Genomic DNA, 21,767 nt, shown 5'->3' on the forward strand with positions numbered 1-21,767 from the left:
ATACTGTCGTCGCTCTAGAAGGAACCGATAATTTTTTGAATGTTCCTTCAGTAAAGTAAAGAAATATGTATGATTTAGGTTTTCATAAGTTCCGTACTACTCAACATTTTCGCTCAAATATTCAAAATGAAAGAAGACGAAACAGGTTTAAATAGTCGCCAAAATTTCGAAGTGTTTGTACAGAGTGGAAGTTGAAATATTGGCCAAAGAACGTTAATGTCCTCTGTACGGGTAAGCATACAACAGCTTGCTTTGAATCTACACTAAGTCAGACACCTGCTGTGCTTAATAAGGTGTTTACTAATTATTTGACTAAAAGAGGTCCGGGCAAATCTGTACAGGACTGTTGTATTTTTTTCGCGCAAAATATATAAAGTAGCGTCATGGATATTACAGAAAGTAAACGAACTTTTTGTTTAATATAACACATTGATGCTTGTCGCTTTGACAATATGCTATAGATAATTTCCGTAGCCCACAATCGCACATGTACTTCTATTGTGCTTACACCAAGTACCTCTGTCAGATGATGGCACTGTGCTGATGATGATGTTTCACACACTATGACACACACCAACAGGGGAGGGTCGAAAAAGGAGGCGAGGAGTACATTTAAAATCAACACAAAAAAAAGAAAGAAAGCTATATAATATAGAGCTGTCAAAGTGCATAGCCCGGGTGCGGAAGAGTACATGCGCCCACGTCAGTTTCCTTCACGCCATAGGCAGAAGATGGAAACGGCCAAATTTAGGCCAATATTTTATCAACGGCTTTGCGAAAGCATCGCCTCAGATAGAATCCAAAAATCTCCAGTAGATCTGCATATCTTTGTAATGAAAAGTATCATTTGCGCTCCTTGCTGCCTTAAACTCGTTCGCGTTTGGCGAGTGCAAGGCTTATCTAGGCACAAAAGTTTACAGCTCTTTTCAGCACCCTTAGATATTCATCATAAAAAGAAACCTGAATTTAGACCTTATATTCAATTGCACTTCCTATATTACGACTGTATCAATGTCGGCGATGGTGCATTGACAATCTAAAAAAACCTTGAAAAGCAGCTTCTTTTTTTGCAGGAAATCCTGTCAACGACAGTGGTGCTGTACCGGTCGGTGGATTGAGTAACAGTCACGTTCCTGTGCATCGAGCATCTGCTGTACTGAAGCTGCTTGCAATTTCTATTCTTTGCCAAGGGCGGCGTTGAGACGCGCACAAGCCCTGCCACGTACCAAAGTGTTTTGTGACCGAGTGGCCGGTTCTTTCAAACAATAGTAATTCTTCAATGTCCTTACTAGAACAAAAGCATAAAGAACACGGGATATGTGTAATGGCGATACGAAGGACGCATTTCTCTTCCTCGTAGAAGGCTGATGGGTTAGCAACAGCGGGGACACCTAATGAAGTTGCCCTACAGTGTCCTTGTTCTCATCTCCGTAGTGCATGCTCAAGGTACGGTATCATTTTACACACGGTAAGCGTAATGGTCGCCCATAGTGCAGAGTTCCTTGGCAAGAATACTTTCACCCGCCGTGGTTGCTCAGTGGCTATGGTGTTGGGCTGCTGAGCACGAGGTCGCGGGATCGAATCCCGACCACGGCGGCCGCATTTCGATGGGGGCGAAATGCGAAAACACCCGTGTGCTTAGATTTAGGTGCACGTTGAAGAACCCCAGGTGGTCAAAATTTCCGGAGTCCTCCACTACGGCGTGCCTCATAATCAGAAAGTGGTTTTCGCACGTAAAACCCCAAATATTATTAAGAATACTTTCCGGCTAGCTCGGCTTATTAAAGACCCAATTTTGGGGCGCTACGTATGTATCATTCGGAAGGGCTACACCACAATTATTTGTGACGGTAATCTCGCTCAAGAAATGCAGCGATGCATAGAGTTTTCTTTTAAATACATTTTTATGAGAAGCTGGCAATTTTGCAAACAGAAATTATCAACCATTTAAGAAGTGACTCCGAAACAGTTCTAAACATCGATTGGTTTGTACATGAGCCGTGTCACAAAATTCTTTGACGACCGATTTTTGAAACGCTGCTGAATGAAACACCTAAGCAAGAGTAATCGTTATATAGACACGTTAAAGAGTTTTCATCATATACAATAATGGAAAATAATGCCAAATGTTGAGGCGGCGTTGAAGCAGTGACATTTCAACCACTGTTTAAGAGCAAAAGTACACTTGTGTACTACAAAAAGAGAGCAGTAAAACAAATCATCAAAGCAAATATCGCGAGGCCACTTTCTCTTCACTTGCGCGCCAAACTTCCGTCAGGAATAAGGAATTTTTCCTCTTGCGTCTTTGCCTGGGGATTCACAGGTGTATTTTACTTACACATTTTTGGTACAACATAGTGCTTCTTTAGGAAAGCAGACAAACAGTTTGACCATTTGCGCAGAATATGCTTAGTTCAATATTTTTTTAGTGGGGCAGCACTAGATGGGGGGGGGGGGGGGGTCAGGAGCTTAACAGAAATTAATTAAGCGCGTAATCTTTTCAGGGGCACACCACGAGGTACCAGCTGTGTGCAAGCATCCCCCACCGAGTACTTCAATCTGCGGGTCAAACGGGGAAGCTTGGTATTATGATGTGTCGAAAAAATGCTGCAGATTGTTACGTCAGGGTTATTGCGTTGAAGGAGGCAACCATTTCCCTACGCTGCAGAAATGCAAAGAAAAGTGCCAACGTGAGTACATAATGCACAGAGAACTATGCTTGCTTGAATGTTTCGTAATGGCAATACAAAAGAAAAGTAACCAAAACGCCGCATTCATTCGATCAATTTCTTACTGCACACGTGCTAATTGCGTCTGGTTAAAAAAAGCACTCCAGGAAGAGTGAAGTTAAAAATCACAGCAATTTCATGTTTAACAAACCACGCGTCTCCGAACCGTACATTTCGCATTCTAATGTCTGTGAAACGAATACCCGTGAAGTCATAAGATTATGAAAGTACAGTTGTAATGATTCAGGTTCAATTTCACCGTTCTGGTGTACCAAAGACCAGATGTAGGACTGAAACGTCGCAGTTTCGCCCGAAAGGCGAAGCATCGATTGCGATAGCAAATCAGTAGACAGCCCTAATAAGTAAGGTTAGTGGTTTTATTGGTCGTATAAACGTGTAAACAGTCGCTTATTAACTAAAGTAACAAGCACGGCGTCCACGGGCACAGTTAAATATGAACGAGTCACAGTCTATATATATATATATATATATATATATATATATGTACATATAGACACGAACGCGGACGTTCCGCCGTTAGAACGCTGGTTCGAAGAAGCGCCGCCGCAGCAGCAAGCGAAGTCACACTCGTTCGTGCTGTCCGTCGCTTCAACGTAACTTGATCGACGAGAACATGCAGCACAATGGTACGAGCCGTCGGCGCACCAGACTGCCTAGACACCGCCTTTAACGCAGATCGCGAACAAACAAAGCCACACCAGATGGCGCCACGGCAGGGAAGCGGCACGCCGATGCATCTGTGACCTAGCTAGCTCCCATACAGGGGTCCTGGCTACCTGAATAGCGGGGAGCGTCGCCGTAGATAGCGCGATGCCAGGGAAAGTCATTGATGGTGCTTGTGATATCGCTGAGAGTAGTAGTGCCTTGCACTTTCGTGCGTATGCTTTTGTTACCTAAGCCGAGGGCTGTGGTTTGACTGCTAGGCTGGCAATGTTGACGGCTCCACTGGACGACATTAGAAGCGGAGGCAGCATTACGAGCATCAACTACGAAGGTCAGGCAGAGACCCCACGAAATGGGCGAAGCAGGTGATAGTGACGCTCTTTGTCGGTGGACAATAACGATACCCCGTAGATGGTAGTAAAGGGCACGATGAGGGAGTGATCAGCGCGCTCCGGCGAAGGGCAATTTGTCGTGTAAGCATGACTTGGTTGTTCGGGGCCTCAGCTTGGCGGGCAAAGTAACCCATCAGTGCTGCATCGCCGCTACTTTGACTATAAGTTTGCGAACGAACTACGTAGCAGAAAATTCAGTTTGAATCGCATCCTACATGTACGGCAGGGTACTTCAGAGCAGAAGTTATGCTTCAAAATCTTAACCTACACACGTTTACATATATACGCAAAAAAAACATCTTTACCTGCACATATTTGCCACTGTAGATCGCAGCAATACCGATATATCTGGGACTACCGCTTGTGTAAATTGTGCCTGAGAATAATTTTCTTTGTATTTTATGACTGAATTCGAGGTTTTCGACCGCGTATGTTTTATATTGCGCCTTTCGTGCGTCTCTTCTTTTGATTTTCAGGCTGCAAGAGTACATCACGGTCTTGCAGTACCGTAAAATAAATACTTAAATTCCTGGCTGCGCATTCTTCTAGCTCTTCAGCTCTAACTTTCCTGCCAGAGGATGTCTTGGCCAGGGCAAAGAAACAGATCCCGCATCGTTCTTCCGAGAAGAATAAAGGCCTAAACGCTAGACGATTGAATAATTATTATATTTTCTTGTCTAAATGGACAGCAATGTGGGTGCTTCAACTCTTTTTCTCGTTACAGTTTTTTAAGGAAAGATACACAGTTATCACATGAAAAAAAGTCAACGTACTAATTTTATCAGTAATACTGGCGACGAGGTGCTGCCCATCTCCGTGACACAAATTTCGAGACATCATCAACTATCTCTCCCTCTTCACCGCTACTACAACAGGCACGGTTTTTATGGGGAAGCTCATTTTTTTTTAATTCACGACAAATGGGAACTACGTGGCTGCCCTAACATCTCAAATGAGCTGTTTTCTTTTTATCCCTGGGTGGCAAGTCCGTTGTCAAGCCACCGCAATGTTTGAAGAACGGAGGTCTTTCGAAGCCATAAGTCTTGGAGTCGTGGTGAATAGTGAAAAAAAACAAACATCTGCGAAGAAAATACGGTGTGGATTTCAATGTCGCGGAACGAGGTTTGCAGCCTTCAATGACTCTGCTTTTAGGTAACCTCAACTGCCAGTTTTGGTTCCAGCAAAGACCTCTTCCGAAACCTCTACCTTCATCAAACAATTGCGAGTTTAAGGCGAAAGCACTACTTATAAGCGGTTCTTCTGTGCCGGTGCCTTCGAACAAGTAGCGACTGGACGCGAAATGAAAGAAGGTTAAGCTCGTCGATTAGGTGAACGGGTGCATGATTTTGAGTTGTGTGTGTTACAAGGCGGAAGCATTCTACAAGCAGGATGGCGAAACTTCGCGAGGGTGCATGTAGGTGGAAAATGTCTTTTGCCTTGGCGTTGGAAAGAGCATGGTAAGTGGGCTATACGTAACGGTGAAGGGATTTGACTCTGTTGTGAATGGAACGGCAGCCTTATTCAATAAGGGAGGTGAAAGGGAAGGTAACAAAAGCGTCACCAGTGTAGAGAGGGTGCTTATTTTTTCTTTCATTCGATACAGCTTACTCCTCGTCTGCATTGGTGCAATGTGTGACTGGTTGCGTCCATCACGGGAATTTATCATATATTAGAGCTAACGGCTCACCGCCTGACACAGTGAATCGCCCAAGTGCCACCAATTCCTGGTTTTGTCAAAGCCGCATGAGTACTTACATACGTGTGCTTTCTTTTTACAGCTCTCAAAGGAATGAAGTCGAAAATGTGCAGCTTTGCCTTTTTGCGCCGCTGTGGAACGCAGTATCTCGCTTGGTTTTATGATACCAAGGACCATCATTGTAAGTTACTGAACCACACCGCTTGTAAGGGCATGAAAACGGTATTTACCACAGAAGCGCTTTGTCAAGTCATTTGCCTACGTGAGTATAATAAGTTTCCTCTAAAATACTATCGCAATAAAGGTGAACACAAGAAGTCTGTTATGCAGCGCATATTCCTTTCCGAGACTTATGTACACTGTGCTGCCCCTCACCGAGGTGTAGCTGCAAAAGGAAAGCAGTCCTGCAGCAATATGTGTTACTTTAACAGGTAGCACCATCTGAATAATGCGAGACCAAATACAAGTGCTTTCACTGAAGTATGAATCGCCGTAATTGTATTTTCTAAAATTTATGAACTACTCTGATTGTTATATCTGATTTCTCAAATGAACGTCTACTGGCTTTTTGTTTTTAAATCGGCGTTAATCATGCACTTGTGGGAACCGGTGATAAGCGTAGCCTTCTGCACTTCTTGCTGAAATGTTTTCACTTTTTGGTCTTCCTTTATTTGTACCTTAATCACCCGGACTCAGTGTGTGGTCTAGCCCATGTTGTTGACATTGCCGACTTCCTCACTCCTTTTTTCGGTGGTTTCCATTTCCTCACGCCATTTTTTTTACTTCTTGGCGTTTGTTCTGCTTGCTTATTGGGCGCACACATGATTTGGGGGACCCGCAGCGGTATCCCAAAGGTACGGCGTAGCGTTTCTGAGTTTTATTTCGCCGGTTTGGTGCAAGTCATGGCAGTCGCAATCTGGTGGGAGCGTGTTAAAAAAAGAAAACAGAAAACGCTCGTGTATCGTGCATTGGGGGCACATTAGAGAACTTTTGATGGTCTCAACTAATCTGCAACCCGCCACCGCTGCGGCGTGCCTAATAATCACTTACTTGTTCTCGAGCGTACAATTCCAGATTTTCTTTAGTAAGTCATAAAAGTTGGCCAAGAATATATACATGGTAACAGCCACACGCACAGTTGCACATAACCAGGTACCCATGTTCTTTAATCACGTGCATACCTAGACACCGAAGCTGCTGCACTATCGACAAGCTGAAAGCACTCAGTATTCGCAAAGCGACAGCAAGAAGCAGACAGCTGCGCTTTAATAACCACAATACGACTGCATTTGCTATGACTTTCGCTGGAAGGTGCAGTAGAACAAAGATACAGATAATATCTTGAACTTATTATCAGAAAATGTGAAAAATATGCAACTGGGAGTAGATTTGATTTGTGCTCCAATCTGTTACAATTTATGAATATATTACGCTTCATATATTGGCATTGAAACGACGCACGGCTCTTGCCTACCACAGTGTGAGCAAGTAAGCCCTCCGGATACGAAACATATGTGCGCTTTTACAAGACCACTTGGTCCGTGACGCAACTAGTTCCTAATAACTATGACAAAGTTTCTTGCACACCTTATCTCGTTGTAATTTTGTGGAAGAATTATCGTGGTCGCGGAGGAGGACAGATTCGCTCGCAACGTAGGCGCCATAATCATGTCTGCTCCAGCTTTGCTTAACTACGTCGCTAAGCCTAGCGAGGACACACATGAAGACGCCACAGTTCGAATGAATTTCGTAGCCGGCTACGTGCATGCGCATTCCGCGCTTTCCAGCGTTATTTTCTTTTTCTATTTTACGCAAACGAAAGAGTGTCTTATGCAGCAAATGTAGTACAAACACTTGGTTGTGCTACGTTATATTTTTAACTGTTTTTAATAAAACAAACAACGTGTGTTTAGAGATGATTCAAAAATTTTCAAATGCAGCTGACCGCATGCTATCTGAAAAGGTCAGGAGCCTTATCCCGAAAAACTTGCTGTGCTAAACCTATTTGTCAGAACCGCTGCCTGTCAATCGTAATGGTGTGCGTAATAATAGCGAAGGAAGCCGGTCAATGGGAAAGAGCATTTACATATTAGAACCTCAGGAAATACAGGCGTGGCAGTTCTGCAAGCCGATTAAACTAGCATCATGCAATATCGCCATTATCATGTTTGTAACCTTCTCACTAATTTTTAAAGGTAGGGGTGACGTTTGCTGGTTTCCTGTTGCTTGATTCCAGGTACATTATATATATCTTGAACATTCTTTCAAAAACCATTATTTATGAATATGAAACTTATCTTTCGTAGTGAATACGTCTTCTTCTGGCGATCGTTTATGTTTTCTAGGGCAGTACAGGCCTGGTTAATATAGCGGAGGGAGCAGGCCAATAGAAATGTCTGCTGTTCAGAATGTATGCCAGCCACTTTTATTACACCGGAGGTACCCTTAAAAGACCGCTGACGAGGCTCCGTTCCAGATTCTGATTAAACAATGGAATTTACAGGGCGCACTCTAGCTAGTGTTTTACCCCAAGGATTTCTGTTTAATCGGCACGTATTGCCGACATAGGAGAAATTAAAAATGTAACACTGATGCGCCGTCAGGAAGCGAGCGTCTCTGCCAGTGCAGACACTCGCCCGTTTGCCTCGCCTCGCAACATCCCCTACCTGGCTTCGCCCAAACTGGAACTCGAAGACCGCGTCATGTCTATGTCATAACCGGCCCCTTCCTTTCCTTTCTTTTTTTTTGAGCGCGGTCCAATTCCACTGGTGGATGCTCCGGGTTCTGCGTTTGATTATTTACGGAACCGACGTGGCCAACCAGTGACGTTGCAGGCAGTGCGTTTTGTGTAGAGGCATTTGTGCGCCTGGCCTTGATTCTGTACCTTGAAGCGGCGCTCCTTCGAAAGGAAGGAGCTCTCTATGGTTCTCTTTGAATTGCAATAATTGAGGCGGCGGGAAACATTTTGATATGCTGCAGATAAGACTAACCCCTTGCAATTTAGGTGCCGCATTGCCCTCTTTGCAATGATCAAACCTGGTGAGGGGCCTTTTGAAGGAGAGCCATCGTTCAGAATATAGTGAAACTCTCTTGGCCCCGTATATCGTAAGAATTGCTATAAAATTCGGATGTCCCTAACGAGACTTCTTTTTTCCTTTTTTACCCTTTTTTGCGGGAGCCGACGTGTTGGGATTGATGCGACAGGGAACGTGTGCGAGCGGTTAGAATTTTGAACATTATTACCATTGCCATAGAGCAGACGCGTATCGCGTTTTCGGTAGCAGCTCGAAGACGACAAGACCGACCGGTGTTTTGATTTCAAGAGAGCACGGCCTGTCCGCTGCTGGAACCCTGCTGCTAAACAAATTATCACCCCTAAAAAAACATGGTGACTTTTGGGATTCCTGCAGCGTCCGCAAGCATTATTGGGATTTATGTAGATGAGAAAACTATTCTTCAAGCGTCCTAGCAGCAGCGAACAGCCCGAACTCTCTTGCTTATTACTACACGGGTCATCCTCGACGTCTTCGGGCTCCTACCAAAAACACCTACGAGCCATGCCGGCTTCATTACAACACAGTCAATACCTGTAAGCCAATTTCACCTCTACATTTTGCGCACAGTTTAATATCTACGCATAACTCCGGTTGTAATTATAGAAACACATTAATGCGCAATTCGTATTGCATGATGCTACCAGCCACGCTGGCGTAGTGGGTTTGGCGTTGTGCTGCTAAAGGCCGACGACGGGGGATCGAATCCCTGCCGTTGGATTTTACAGCCTGCGAGATTGGACAGCCTGCATACTTAGCTTTAGGCGCACGTTAAAGAAGTCCCGGAGGTCAAACTCATTATGCATTCCCCCACTACATCGTGCCACATTATCGATTGGGGGTTTTAACACGTAAAGTGCTAGAATTTCTTTTTTTAATGATTTGATGCTGTCTGTGCCACCAATAGCTTAGTACTATACCTAAGTCTTCCCTACACAGGAGGCATAATCCACTGATTTGAATGCTATTGAAAAGAAGCAAAATTTCCCCCACCAATTCTATCAATATAAGTGAACTAAACTGAATAAAAAAATCTATTGGAAGAAAGTTGATATTTATATGTGTAAACACGTCGTGCGTCATCCGCCCAATTTAATTTTTTTCAAATGTTTTTTTTTAACTATATGGTAACCTCTTCATTTATTTTGCAGCCCATAAAGCACCAAAACCAGTGTGCAGCCAGATGATAAAAGAAGGAAAGTGTTCTAAAAGTATGAAGAAATGGGTTTTTGTGGCTCAGGAAAACAGGTGCTTTCCGGTTTCTAAGAATCTGTGCGGAAAAGGCGATAACAGCTTTCGGACATATCCTGAATGCATGGCGCGATGCAGCTGTAAGTCGATGTTTCTTCTGCGTGAATATATAGAACACATTCGTGTGTCTTATTACAATTAACCTAACTATTTTTATGAAAGCGCGTAGTTGCAAAATGTGCCAGACAAATTTTAAAGCAGCCTGCGAAAACGTAGGAAGTATCCAGTAGTAATATTGTCGAACCAGAAACCGCAATTGAATTGTAGAAACTATCAGATAATATCAAAATAAACGGCCGCGTCATCTCCCCACAAATACCGCCTATTATCAGATCAATAGTTTATGCAGGATATTATCCTAAATGATGTACATTCAGGTGTTTTGTTTCGAATACTTTCAATGCCCAAAGACATTTCAGAAAGCAGGGGGGGGGGGGGGTAAGAAGGAAAGCTGAATGAAGTAAGAATATTAACGAAAGGCATTCTGTTCAGTGGTCTTGAAGTTGTTCGTGTCGGTGATGAGTGTGACTGATGGAAGAAAGGCGATTTTCGTCCATGCTTGTCCTAGGGATGAAGGAGTAGCTGTCACTGTAAAGGCTTCTACGCCACATTAGGGCACCCACTGTTAGATTGTCGTCAGTTGGGAACGAAATATGAGATGGAGGAGCAAAAAAAGGATCATTTTAAAGGGGAGTTCGAATAGACAGTTTTGTAAGAAAATGATGAGACCGATGTTACCAAAAATCAGGTACGTTAAGAGTTTTCTCATAGATGTAGCACTAGCACAACGACAGTAGTTTGAGGAAATTAGGGATGGTAGGGTATGGTATGGCGTGGTATGATATGGAATAATGTGGTTATAGCATGGCGCATTGCGCTCTCTTTAAACTGAGAATCAGTGAAGACTTAAGCGTATTCCAAATGGCTGAGTTGTACTCTAATTATGGGTGAACCAGTGTTTCCTCAGTGGTTATTTTCAGGCGTACAGCTAAAGGCACGCCTCAAGCATCCAAATCATGCGGTCGGCATTTTTATTTATGTAGTTAACATGCACATACCAAGAGAGGGTATTCGCTATGGGTCGAGGTACTTGTATTAGGTAACTCACGACACGTAAGCATCATTAATTAAATACGCGTGCACGGCAGTGTTAGAGAAATGAGATATACACACAACCTTAAGTTTGCTTCTGTTAATGTACATGCACCAATTAGAACATCCTTAGGTTGCAAGATGAAGGTCGTCCTGAATTTCTTGTCAACTATGAAGGGCAAATAATTTTGCGGTAGGGAACACATTCGTTCACGAACAGCTTAAATTTTGATGAAAGATCACAGTTGGAAAGATCCGTAATGTAGAATAATAGAGGAAGGGGACCCAATAGGGTCTTGCAAACACTAGTTAACACATTATAAATTATAGAATTACTTCTGTTAGATTAAAAACAATGCTTATGGCTCTAAGCATACCAGGACTAAGTGAGACGCAGCGACACATACGGGCGCCAACTCCCCCCACCCCCAAATATTTATTTACCAGAACCCACTCACGCTTATACAAGAAACCACACTCAAAAGTAATCACAGTAGAGACAGGCAGGGTTGATAAGAACTAACACTGCTCGTAGGCCAGTGATGTGTACTGAATTATCATGGCAGGTACATACGAGCATGCATGCATTACAGGCGTAATCCCAGAATCCGCATCCAACCAAATGTGGCAGCTGCACGTTCTAATCTTAGCGTGGATTACAGGCTGTCATTTACGAATGACATTTCTTTGTCAAATAATGCTGGTGACGCCTGCTAACGCACTTATTTCCAGCTCTTTTTATGAAGAAAGCCTCGATTATTTCCTTAGCCAGGACTTATATATTGAGTTTGAGTAGAAAGAAAAAGTTTTATCTTGTCAAGTATTTCTACAAACATGTTTTAGATCATTCAGCATAAGCAAAAGTGCGATTGTGCAAAATTGCACAATCGCACTTTTGTGCAAAAGATTGTGCAAAAGATTGTGCAAAATCGATTAATACTGAATCATAAAAACTATGTTTCACACAGAGAGAACTTTCAAAAGCGGTATTGAGAACGGCTACAAATAAGTTATATTCTACAACATCAGCTTAGTCCGAATGTATTATGCGATGGAATGCTTGTTAGTAAGATATGTCCTACATTCACTGGGTAACTGTGTGTAACTTGACCTATGGACTGGTACCTCATTTCGGGACTGATGTACTTGTAAGTCATTCTGTGCATCGCATGTGACATAGCGGGGCAATGTAGAACGCATGAAGCTAGATTTCAGGAGAAAATTTTGTAGTTCCACTTGAGATAATTCTCGGTGGAGAAGAATTGACCGAAATAACCAGTACTTGCGAAAGTATTGTACTTTCACGGCTACCACGTGACGCACACATTCGTCTATTAAATGCGAGGAAGAAAACAGCCGTACCAAATTCACACGTAGGCAAGGAATGCTTCACTTTTAGGCGAAAGCCTGGTCAAGCGTTCCATCACACACATTGATTAATGCGCTTAATCTGCACTTGCCGGCATCCGTCCTCAACAGCGCAAGAAGTGACAGCTGCAAATGAGAGAGAACTATTTGGTTTTTGTCGGAGCATACAGGATAGCCCAAGGTCGTGTAACGGCTGTTGTAGGACGCCTAAAGGCACTATTTGGCGCAGGAGTGTGGTTAAAATTGTTCACAGTAACTGTAAAAGCTTAACTGCGAGGTACATTATTGCTTGCCATATATTTTCCTTACACTTGCTTTTTTCTGAACTTTCCTCAGATTATGAAAACCACACATCTTCATCAAGATTTTCTCAACTCGTCACGAATGAGCTGCCACAAGGAAGAAGTACCGGAAAGCACAGGCCCTGAGTTTGAAGCGCCTTCGAGCTACATTTTTGGAAAGCCTCATAAGCACTAAGGGCCAAACAATGAAATCTTCCTTACCTCCGTAAGGAAGCCTTAATTGCGGTGAGGCTACCTTATGTCACTCTGAAAGCTTCCTTACTGAGGGGCCTTCGGTGAAGGCTTCCTTAGTGCTTCCTCAGCATAAGATAGCCTCAAAGCTACCTTCATGCGTCCTTACGCCACTCCTTGCCCTGAACGAGCGCTTCACCTCACTGCTTAACCACGTGACGTTTGCTTGCGCATGCGCGCTGTCACCCACCTGCGGAGAAGCGCGAGTACGGTACGTCTTGCCAGACATGTTCGTTTTAGTCACGCGTGCGGCATGAAAGCGTTGCTAGGCGTTGCTAAGCGTTGCACGACGCCGGCATGCCAGCGTTGATGGAGCACATCAAATTTTGCACTGTAATGCGCGACTTTTCTAACTTTAGTAAACAAAACTAGAAGAAATCAGCCGCGCTTCTCTATATTAGCTCTTCAATGCAGCATTTTTTGTAGAATAATTTCATTTCATTTATTATTATATATATATATATATATATATATATATATATATATATATATATATATATATATATATATACGTATATATTAATGTTACATAACAAAGAAAGCAAAGAAGGCAGCAAGTGATGTCGTCATACACATGTGAAGCCCGAAGCGATGGTGCTGATTATGGCCGTACGAAATTGTGCTTGGTCTTCAATTGCAATCAACGTGGCGGGAAGGTGGTTCCATTCTTGACACGTCCTTGGAAGAAAAGACTCGTGACAAGCTCTAGAGTTACACTGCAATACTCCAACTTTGTGATGATGATCAATGCGAGGAGAAATGTAGGTTGGGGATGAAATAATGGAGTTCGCGTAACGATTTTAAGAGAGAATCTCGAACCCAGGCTTGCGGCAACCGCTCCTCACGTTTGAAGGGAGTTTTCAGAGGACGCGTGCTTCCTCCATCGGTCCTTCGCTGTAAGGAGGCCTCACGTAAGGTTAGGAAACGCTCGAAGGAAAGGAACGTTTCATTGTCTGGGCCTAGTTCACGCATCAGAGTAAATAATTTTCCTATAGTTTAGTTTTCAACCACTTAACTGTTGATACTCGCAGTGAAGGGAATCATTTATTATCAAGATATTATCAATTAGCCTTACTGAGACAGAACATCAACCTCATCATTAGTGTTTTAAACGACATCCACTGCTGGCGGCGCCCACCAATACGTATTTATTTGGACGGAACTGATCTACGAGACAAGAAATGCCAGACCCACCGTGGTTGCTAAGGGCTATAGTGTTGGGCTGCTAAGCGCGAGTATGCGCGATGGAAACCCGGCCACGGCGGCCGCATTTCGATGGGGGCGAAATGCGAAAACACCTGCGGTGCTTAGATTTAGGTGCGTATTGAAGAACTGCAGGTGGTGTAAATTTTCGGAGTCCCTCACTACGGCGTGCCTCATGATCACATAGTGGCTTTAGCACATAAAACCCCACAATTTAATTTTGCAAGAAATCCCAAAGTTGCTGCCTCGCATCACCTCTCCACAAGACTGGATCATATGACTGGTTGCGCGAATGCAATATAAACGCTTGACTGTGTTCAAGCGGTTTGCACGTTTTTCTTGTGCGATCTTTTGTGAGCGTGTGTCTGTGATGTCGTTCCCCTTGCTCCCTATAAAAGGAACCATTCTGTTATCATCTAAACTCTGAGTGTTGCAGAGCACCATCTAGCACGGCGATAGCCGCGCTCTTGCTCTCGAACCCTCGCCTGCCACCCTTGACGTTGTAGATAAGATGAATCTAAATAAAGTACTTCGCGGCAAGCCACCGCGCTCACTTCTGTTCGCACAATCATGAAATAAAAGCACCTTAGGGGGGCGTTTCCAGCGCGTGCTTCGCTCGGACGTGTTTTTCCGTAGCTCCGGATTTTTGCCCCGTTTGCTGGTTTTTCACCGCTGCTGGAACGCTTCTGTTTATGGACCGCTTTGACGGTTCATAATTACTACTGGCGCCTATCTACAAGGTCCATCGGCATCTACACCCTCCTGCTGCGTCGGCCAGCTCAAGTTCTTGCGTGGCTTCGCGAGTGCGAGTGCCCCCGCGGCACTCGCCGCGTCGGCGCGGAGCATCCAAGCTGGTGTCCGCTGCGTCGAGGGAGGGGAACATTACCAATACAACTGCCATTCAAGTCAGGAGCGTCTCCTTCGTATGGACAAGTGCAACGTGCGAAGACGGTACCCTGGGGATGTATACCAGCAACATGGAGCAGCAAAGGCCCCTGTCATGGAGCCCACCGCGGCCAAGAGAACGAAGGAAGCTACTGGCCTTCCATTGGATGAAAATGTAGCTCCAGCAGCCCCGAAAAGGCCTCGCTCATCACAAGGCCTGCCCGCACGACTGACACGTACGTCTGCGGTGTCGCCAAGGACATCGTGGTAGAAAGTGGTTATCAAGCCTACTGCTAGATATGACATGTCCACTGTGCACAACCGTATCACTCAAGCGACCCTGGACGCCTGCCTCGAGACTTCCCGATTTCAAGATTTCGCTCTACACAAACCTACCAATAAGGTACGTGTCAGTATGGGTGTCAGATATGACACTAGTTTATAAACTCGAAGAACTGCAACAAATGCAAGTCTCGGAAGAATGTGTCCTTCCAGTCCAGTCGTACCTCGCCAGTGGTGCCGATTTAAGACGCTACGTGGGTAATGGCACTGACCTCGGCGAAGAACCCGAGAGGCTCCTGGAGAGCTATCGTGTCCCACACACAAGGTCGTGGCTACTGCTACCTAGGCAGTGGTCGTACGTACCTAATCAGGCTTCAAGGTCCTTATTTCCCACCGGAACGTATTCTGTAGTACGGCTGCGTACTGCGCCCGCGCCCGTTCAAGCCGTGGAGCCGCGGCGTTTCCGGATGCAGACGCTACCCGCCACCAGTGCCAGCGGGAAGGTCACATTCAGCGCGTTTGCAACCTTAAGGCAAGACACCAAAAGAAAAAAAAAGGTTATGGTGAGTTCTGTCGAAACGCGGGAAGAATTTTCCTTTGAGTGTTATTAGGTCAAGCACCCATGTAACCGCCATAATGGTGACTGTTCTTGTGGACAGCGTACCAATGCAGGTGAAGCTCGAGACTGGGGCCGCGATGTATGTCACCTGAAAGAGCCTACCGGTCATTGTTTGCGGACGTATACCGGTGAAGCCAACGAGCCGACAGGCGTGCTCCACGTCAATGTCGAGACCAACACCTGGAAGTAGTGGCTACCACTCTACGTTGTTCCACAAGATGCGCAAGTTGTTCTAGGATGAGAGTGGCTGCAGATTCAGCTCGACCGGGCCAGAATACGGGCATTGAACGCCGTCTTGGCCGGTGCAGTCTGCAACGGAGGAAGCTCGGACGGCGCTCTTATCGCGGCTACGGTAGCACGAGCACTTGTTGAAAGACGACCTCAGTCGAATCAATGCTGAGAAGACAACTGCGTATTTCAAGGACAACCAACAGCCTAGATTTATCAGGCTAGGCTTGCACCATTCGCGTTGCCTTAGCTGGCGAGGAAAAAGTTCTGAGGTTAGAAAAACTTGACATTATCTTCCCTTAGGCAAGCAGCAAGCTTGCGACGCTTGTTGTTCCAGTGATTAAGAGCGACGGCTCTATCAGGTGTTCCCGCGATTACTAAGTCACCCTCAACCCTATTTAGGACACTGAATACTACCTCCTATCGAGAGGGGACGAGCTTTCCGCTAGCCTAGCAGGAGGGAAAAAGTCCTCGAAGTTGGACCTCAACAGAGCGTACCAGCAAGTCGAGATGAACGAGTCTTGAAAAAGCTACTTAACGTTGAACACTCACAAAGCGCTGCACGTTGTGAATCGCCTCCCATTTGGCATAGCTTCGGCTCCGGCAGTGTTTCAAAGAATAATGGATAACTTACTGAAAGTACTCGAAAGTGTCGCATAATACATCAATGACATCATAGTGAGATTAAAGACCGACTAAGAACACGGGCGCAGTCTCGGAGCCATGCTGAAGCGGTTATCAGAAAGAGGCGTCAAGATTAAGCGGGCCAACGGCGATTTTTTAATGAGTGGCTACAGTACTTGTAAGCACCGATGGCGTTCGTCCAGCCGTCGATAAGGTTTAAGTGATTCAGAAGGAGCCGAAGCCAAAAGACAAGCAGTAACTCAGCTCGTCAAGTGGGCTAGTTACCTACTACAGCAAATTAATTCCACATTTGTTCATTGGGGTTTCGCCCTTCAAAAGGCTTTTGCGCAGCGACATGCCGTGGTTCTGGAGCAAAGACTGTGAGGATACCTTGATTCGAGTGAAAGGCCTGCTATCTGTGCTCCTGTACTGATCTACTACGACTCCAGCCTCCCGCTACAGTTGTTTTGCGACGCGTCAGCGTATGGAACTGGTGCGGTGCTCACTCATCTATCCAAGTGGTCAATGTCTCCCAATCGCTTATGCATCGAGAACTTCATGCAAGGCCGCAGTTTGGTAAAGCGAAACTGACGAGGAAGCACTAGCGTTAATTTTTGGACTGGAGAACTTTCATTATTACCTTTATGGGCGTAACATTGCTAGTAAATGACACTGCACACAATTTTCGGACCCCAGAAAGGCATTCCTACCATAGCTGTCGCAAGATTACAGCGTTGGACGGTTCTCGTCCCAAAATCATGTTGTCATGTTAGTTCATGTTATCATCCCAAAATGGTGATTCCGACTGTCTTTCCGGTCTTTCGACTTCGGGCCTTCGGTGAAGCGCAGAAATACAACTATTATGTCCTGCGCCTCAGTAGGCTGCCTGTGAATTATCGGCAAGTATCTAAGGAGACGAGCCACGACATGTCGTTCAAAGCTGTCTCACAGTACGTGCTGAGGGATATCCTAATCGTGCGCGAAATAATTAATTCAAGCTGCTTTTCAGCAGACGCTGCGAGCTTCCTTTGCAGCAAGGGTGCGTAGTGCTTGGTACTCGCGTCTTCATTCCGAACGTTTCCCGTCGTTCATGCTGGAGGAGCTCCAGCAGGGGCACCCAGGAATCATGCGGACCAGTGAGTTGGCGAGAAGTTGCGCGTGGTGGCCAACCGTAGACCGCGACATCGAACATCAAGTAAGCGCCTGCCAGTCCTATCAGTCGCTTCGTAGCTTGCTTTGCCCCGCTGCGGTGCACCCATGGGCTTCACCGACCCGTCCTCGGGAACGAGTTCACGTGGACTTCGTAGGTCCAGTCGAATGTGTCATGCTACTTTTCGTTATTGACGCTCACTCCAAGGGGCCGGAGCTGTTCGTGATGAAAGACACTTCAGCTGAGAAGACAGTCCAATGCTTGCAATTTGTTTCGCCGTTTTGGTTTTACACCGCTCATCCTATCTGGTAATGGCCCTTGGTTTACATCCAATACTTTTCTAGCTACAAGCGGAGCATTGGCCCACATAATGCGCGCGCCGCACCATATCCGCCTAGCCGTAAGGGTCCAACGAAGGCTTTGTGCAGGCTGTGGAGATAGTGTTACTCATGAATTCTTCTGCATCACGACCATGCGCACTTGGGGACTTCTTGTAAGCCTCTTGTAACCCTGTGCATACCACTGAAAGCAATGTTTCAGAGGTCCCGTTGCTTCGTAGACGTTTGCCCACATGGCTTGTTCTAGCACTGCCCTCAGTTCGACACAGCTCATGCAAACTCTACGACGGTGCCCAAGACAAGCACTTTAGTGCTGGTGATCGTCTGAAAGCCAAGAACTTCCGCCCGGTTGAGAAATGGTTCTCCGCTGCTGTGCTCGCGCAGACGGGTCTAGTTTCGTACAAACTAAGTGTCGTTATTCCTTAAGGTTTTTTTCACTGGGTTCGTCAAAAGAACCACATCGTGTCGTGCGTGTACCATCACAAGATGAGACTACGCTGCATTTAGCACCATTCCTGCAGCCTGAGCCACAGCCCTAAGTCGACCAGCCCCTTGTTCGTCATGCCAGGGTTCCCGGCCTCCAGGCTAGCCAGGAGTCCTCACTGTCTAAGCGTCGCTACCCGCTTAGAAACAGAAGACCCCTGACCGCTACATTCCGTAGTCTAGTGTTGTAAACAGGTCCGGAGGGAGGTTGCATAGCACCGCGTAGCATGGCGATATATATCCACGCTTCTGCTTTATCACCCTCCCCTGTCACCCTTGTATTTGTAAGCAAGGTGGCTCTAAATAAAACGCTTCCCGCAAGCTACCCGGCTCACATCTGTTCGGACAACCATGGCATAAACGATTCCATTCTGTCAGCGTTGTTTCCTTGCCGTTAACATAACATGGGCCGCCCCCAAGTTTAGCATATTGCATCCAATAAGTGTGCTTGCCTGAATTCCAGAATAGGTAAAACCCACGTACGTGGTGTTTGATATACCCGAAGAAAAAAAGCTCATGACATTGGCAATGGCAGGGGTGGCTGGACAACGAATTGAAGAAATGCGCGTAAATGGATTGTTTGCGGTGAAATATGCCTGAGTGAGTGGGACGTGGAAATGAAGGCATAGAAAACAAATATTAAAAAGCCGAAACAAAGATGGGTGAGTGAACAGAACCAGAGCGAAGTTCCCGGATTCCAGTCGCCACTGTTTTTTGCCCGGCTTCTGATGCTGACTTTGCACAGAGTCGTTTTAGTCTGCCCGCAGCTCCACAATGAGTTTTGCGTTGGTCCAGTTAGGCGAGAATCCTGCTGCATGTTGCTGCGGCCGCACGCTGATATCACATTGACATAAACACCGAGAATGCGACAACACTTGCTGGACTGCTGAAACAGCTGGGCTGCTGTAGCTCAGGTTGACCAATTTTGCCTGCAGCACAGGCGGTGACATCACCCGCAGCCACAACATGCCAGGTCACCAATAGATACTCGGGAGCATAATAACTTGCATAGTTATGGACTTCTCTAGAACCTCTTTGCTTTATTCATGACGAAGCGCAATTTTTGCGTATGCTTTTCGCTGATTTTGTTGTTTCTTGTCGCATAGTTAGTTTTATTGTATATTTAGGTAACAAGACCTTTCTGTACAAAAGGGCTCTGTATTTTTAGGTAGTCAGTTTCTGATCTAGTGCCCCAAAACATGACACGAAACGCCAGCAAGTACCTTCGTGGAGCTTTCGTCCGCACCTCAATGCGTATTTAAACGTTTTGTATTCAATGTCTATTCTCACGTAAGCTGTGTTAGGAACTTGACAGGAATACAGATATTTGGACCATCCTTACGTAGGATGCTACTAATCGGCTGATGTGAACATTAGGGGAGGCTTTATGGTCTTTTTATTCAAGTGAACAAGCGCTATAGCAACTTCGGCTCTGCAGTTGAGATCGAACGCACTTAATTATAAAATGATGTTCAAGAGGCGCCTGACCTTTGTACGTACTTGACCTTCGATGGGCGTATTATCACCGCGGCTCATATATGTCATTCAGAGCGCTATGTTTTCAATTTCACTATTAGTCCCACTTGTGTTAAAATTGAAGCAAATTTCAATTGCAGCGTCTTGCACTGCCTATTTACCAATGAGAACCAGAGATTGTAAACACAAGCAATATGCATTTTTAGTTACTACCATCCCACTTAACTTCTCCTATAAGAATTTTCAGACAATTTTTCTGTTGTGTATGTGTTCATACCATTTGTCATTTTCCAATTGTCCTTCAATTCAACCATGCTCCACAGCCAAATTGCTTCTAGTGTGCTGGCTGTAATCTATGCGCAGTGGCTGTGCTAGTTTGTATATGTTCTTGCTGTAATACAAACTTATCGTAAACATTTTGTGAAGTCGTCTACAGTAAGCATGCATTTTTGCGGTTGTCTTCTATGAAATATCTTGGGTTTAAATGTACCTGAAAGAAAACATGCTTTCTCGTGCCTGCTGGCCAGAGGGAAGAGTGCTTGTAACTGTTTCAATCAATGCAAAACTGATTTTTCATGTCAAAATATGTTTGCTTTACCGGTAGTTCATAGGCGTTTTAAGGAGCTCAAGTTCCACGAGTGCAATAAATTTGCCCGCTGCATCTAACAGCCTTAGATCTTCATAGCGGAGGTTTTTGAGAATGTTCAAAATAAAAAAAAAAGTTCCTGTGGCAGACAGCAAAGAACAATTCTAGTCCATGAGCTCGTCTGCTCGAAGAGGCAGAGATTACTTGCACAAAACATTGAAATGCACAATCGACCAATTAGGCATAACTCACTGATTAATTTTCCACTAATTAATTTATGGTACATATTGCAATTTCCAAATCCTACAGGGTGAGACTGCAAGGTGGATCCACTTGGAACGAATTCTCAAGGCACAAGTCTCAAGATAATGTATCCTGAACTTTGAGGAAAAATACATTGGCGTTGTAGTTACTTTTGTGCTTCAAAGCATACAATGACGTTTAGTTAAGAAACTAAGTTGAACCATACTGCATTTTTACGGCGCATATCTCGCACAACTTTGACAGCACCAATGTCGCAAGTTGCGTCATGCACACAATTCTTTACAAGTGGATATGCCTTGTAGTCCCAGCCACTATCATTTATAAATTGCAATATGTGGCAAATGCTAATTACTCAACATTATTTATAAATAGTTTATTAAAAGATTATGCATTTGAATTATTTGTGCAAGTAATGCCTGCCTGTTCGAATGCACCAGCAGATGGACTAAAATTCTGATCTCTTCCCGCGGAAATAAGAAAAACTTTCGACCTCCTAAAAAATCACACTAAGTATAACAACAACTTAAGCACTGGGTTGAGTAGCAATTTCTGCAGAACCTCGATGTCTTAATGTCTGCGATGCTACATTGTTGAGTTGAACAAAAGATTCAAATGTTCTTTCCTGTCATGAAATTTATGCAGACAATAGCAAAATCTGGGATGGTGGACTAGAAAAGAAGTACATTGAGGGACACCGAAAAACTACTGTTCTGCAGCTTCACGTGAAATCTATTGTTTACGAAACGCTCCATAGAGACCATGCCACAAACGGGACCGCTTTCTTGGCTGGTGATGGCGCCCTCTCAAACAATATATATTATGCAGTGGCCC

General features: G+C 44.9%; 1 protein-coding gene across 2 annotated transcripts; it reads left to right on the forward strand.

Moving 5' to 3' along the window:
• Positions 1–1,308: 1,308 nt before the first annotated feature.
• LOC142587160 (papilin-like) lies at positions 1,309–13,202 on the forward strand. Of its 2 annotated transcripts, XM_075698050.1 has the most exons (5): positions 1,309–1,446; positions 2,505–2,690; positions 5,584–5,763; positions 9,706–9,885; positions 12,602–13,202. In XM_075698050.1, the coding sequence occupies exons 1-5, from the start codon at positions 1,395–1,397 to the stop codon at positions 12,691–12,693; spliced, it is 690 nt and encodes a 229-aa protein (XP_075554165.1). In that variant the 5' UTR covers positions 1,309–1,394; the 3' UTR covers positions 12,694–13,202. The 2 variants fall into 2 exon arrangements, with proteins under 2 accessions (XP_075554165.1, XP_075554166.1); XM_075698051.1 differs by lacking the exons at positions 1,309–1,446; positions 2,505–2,690 and adding an exon at positions 3,490–3,778.
• Positions 13,203–21,767: the final 8,565 nt, after the last annotated feature.

The sequence above is a fragment of the Dermacentor variabilis genome, chromosome 7, assembly GCF_050947875.1.
Source record: "Dermacentor variabilis isolate Ectoservices chromosome 7, ASM5094787v1, whole genome shotgun sequence".
Lineage (NCBI taxonomy): Eukaryota > Metazoa > Arthropoda > Arachnida > Ixodida > Ixodidae > Dermacentor > Dermacentor variabilis.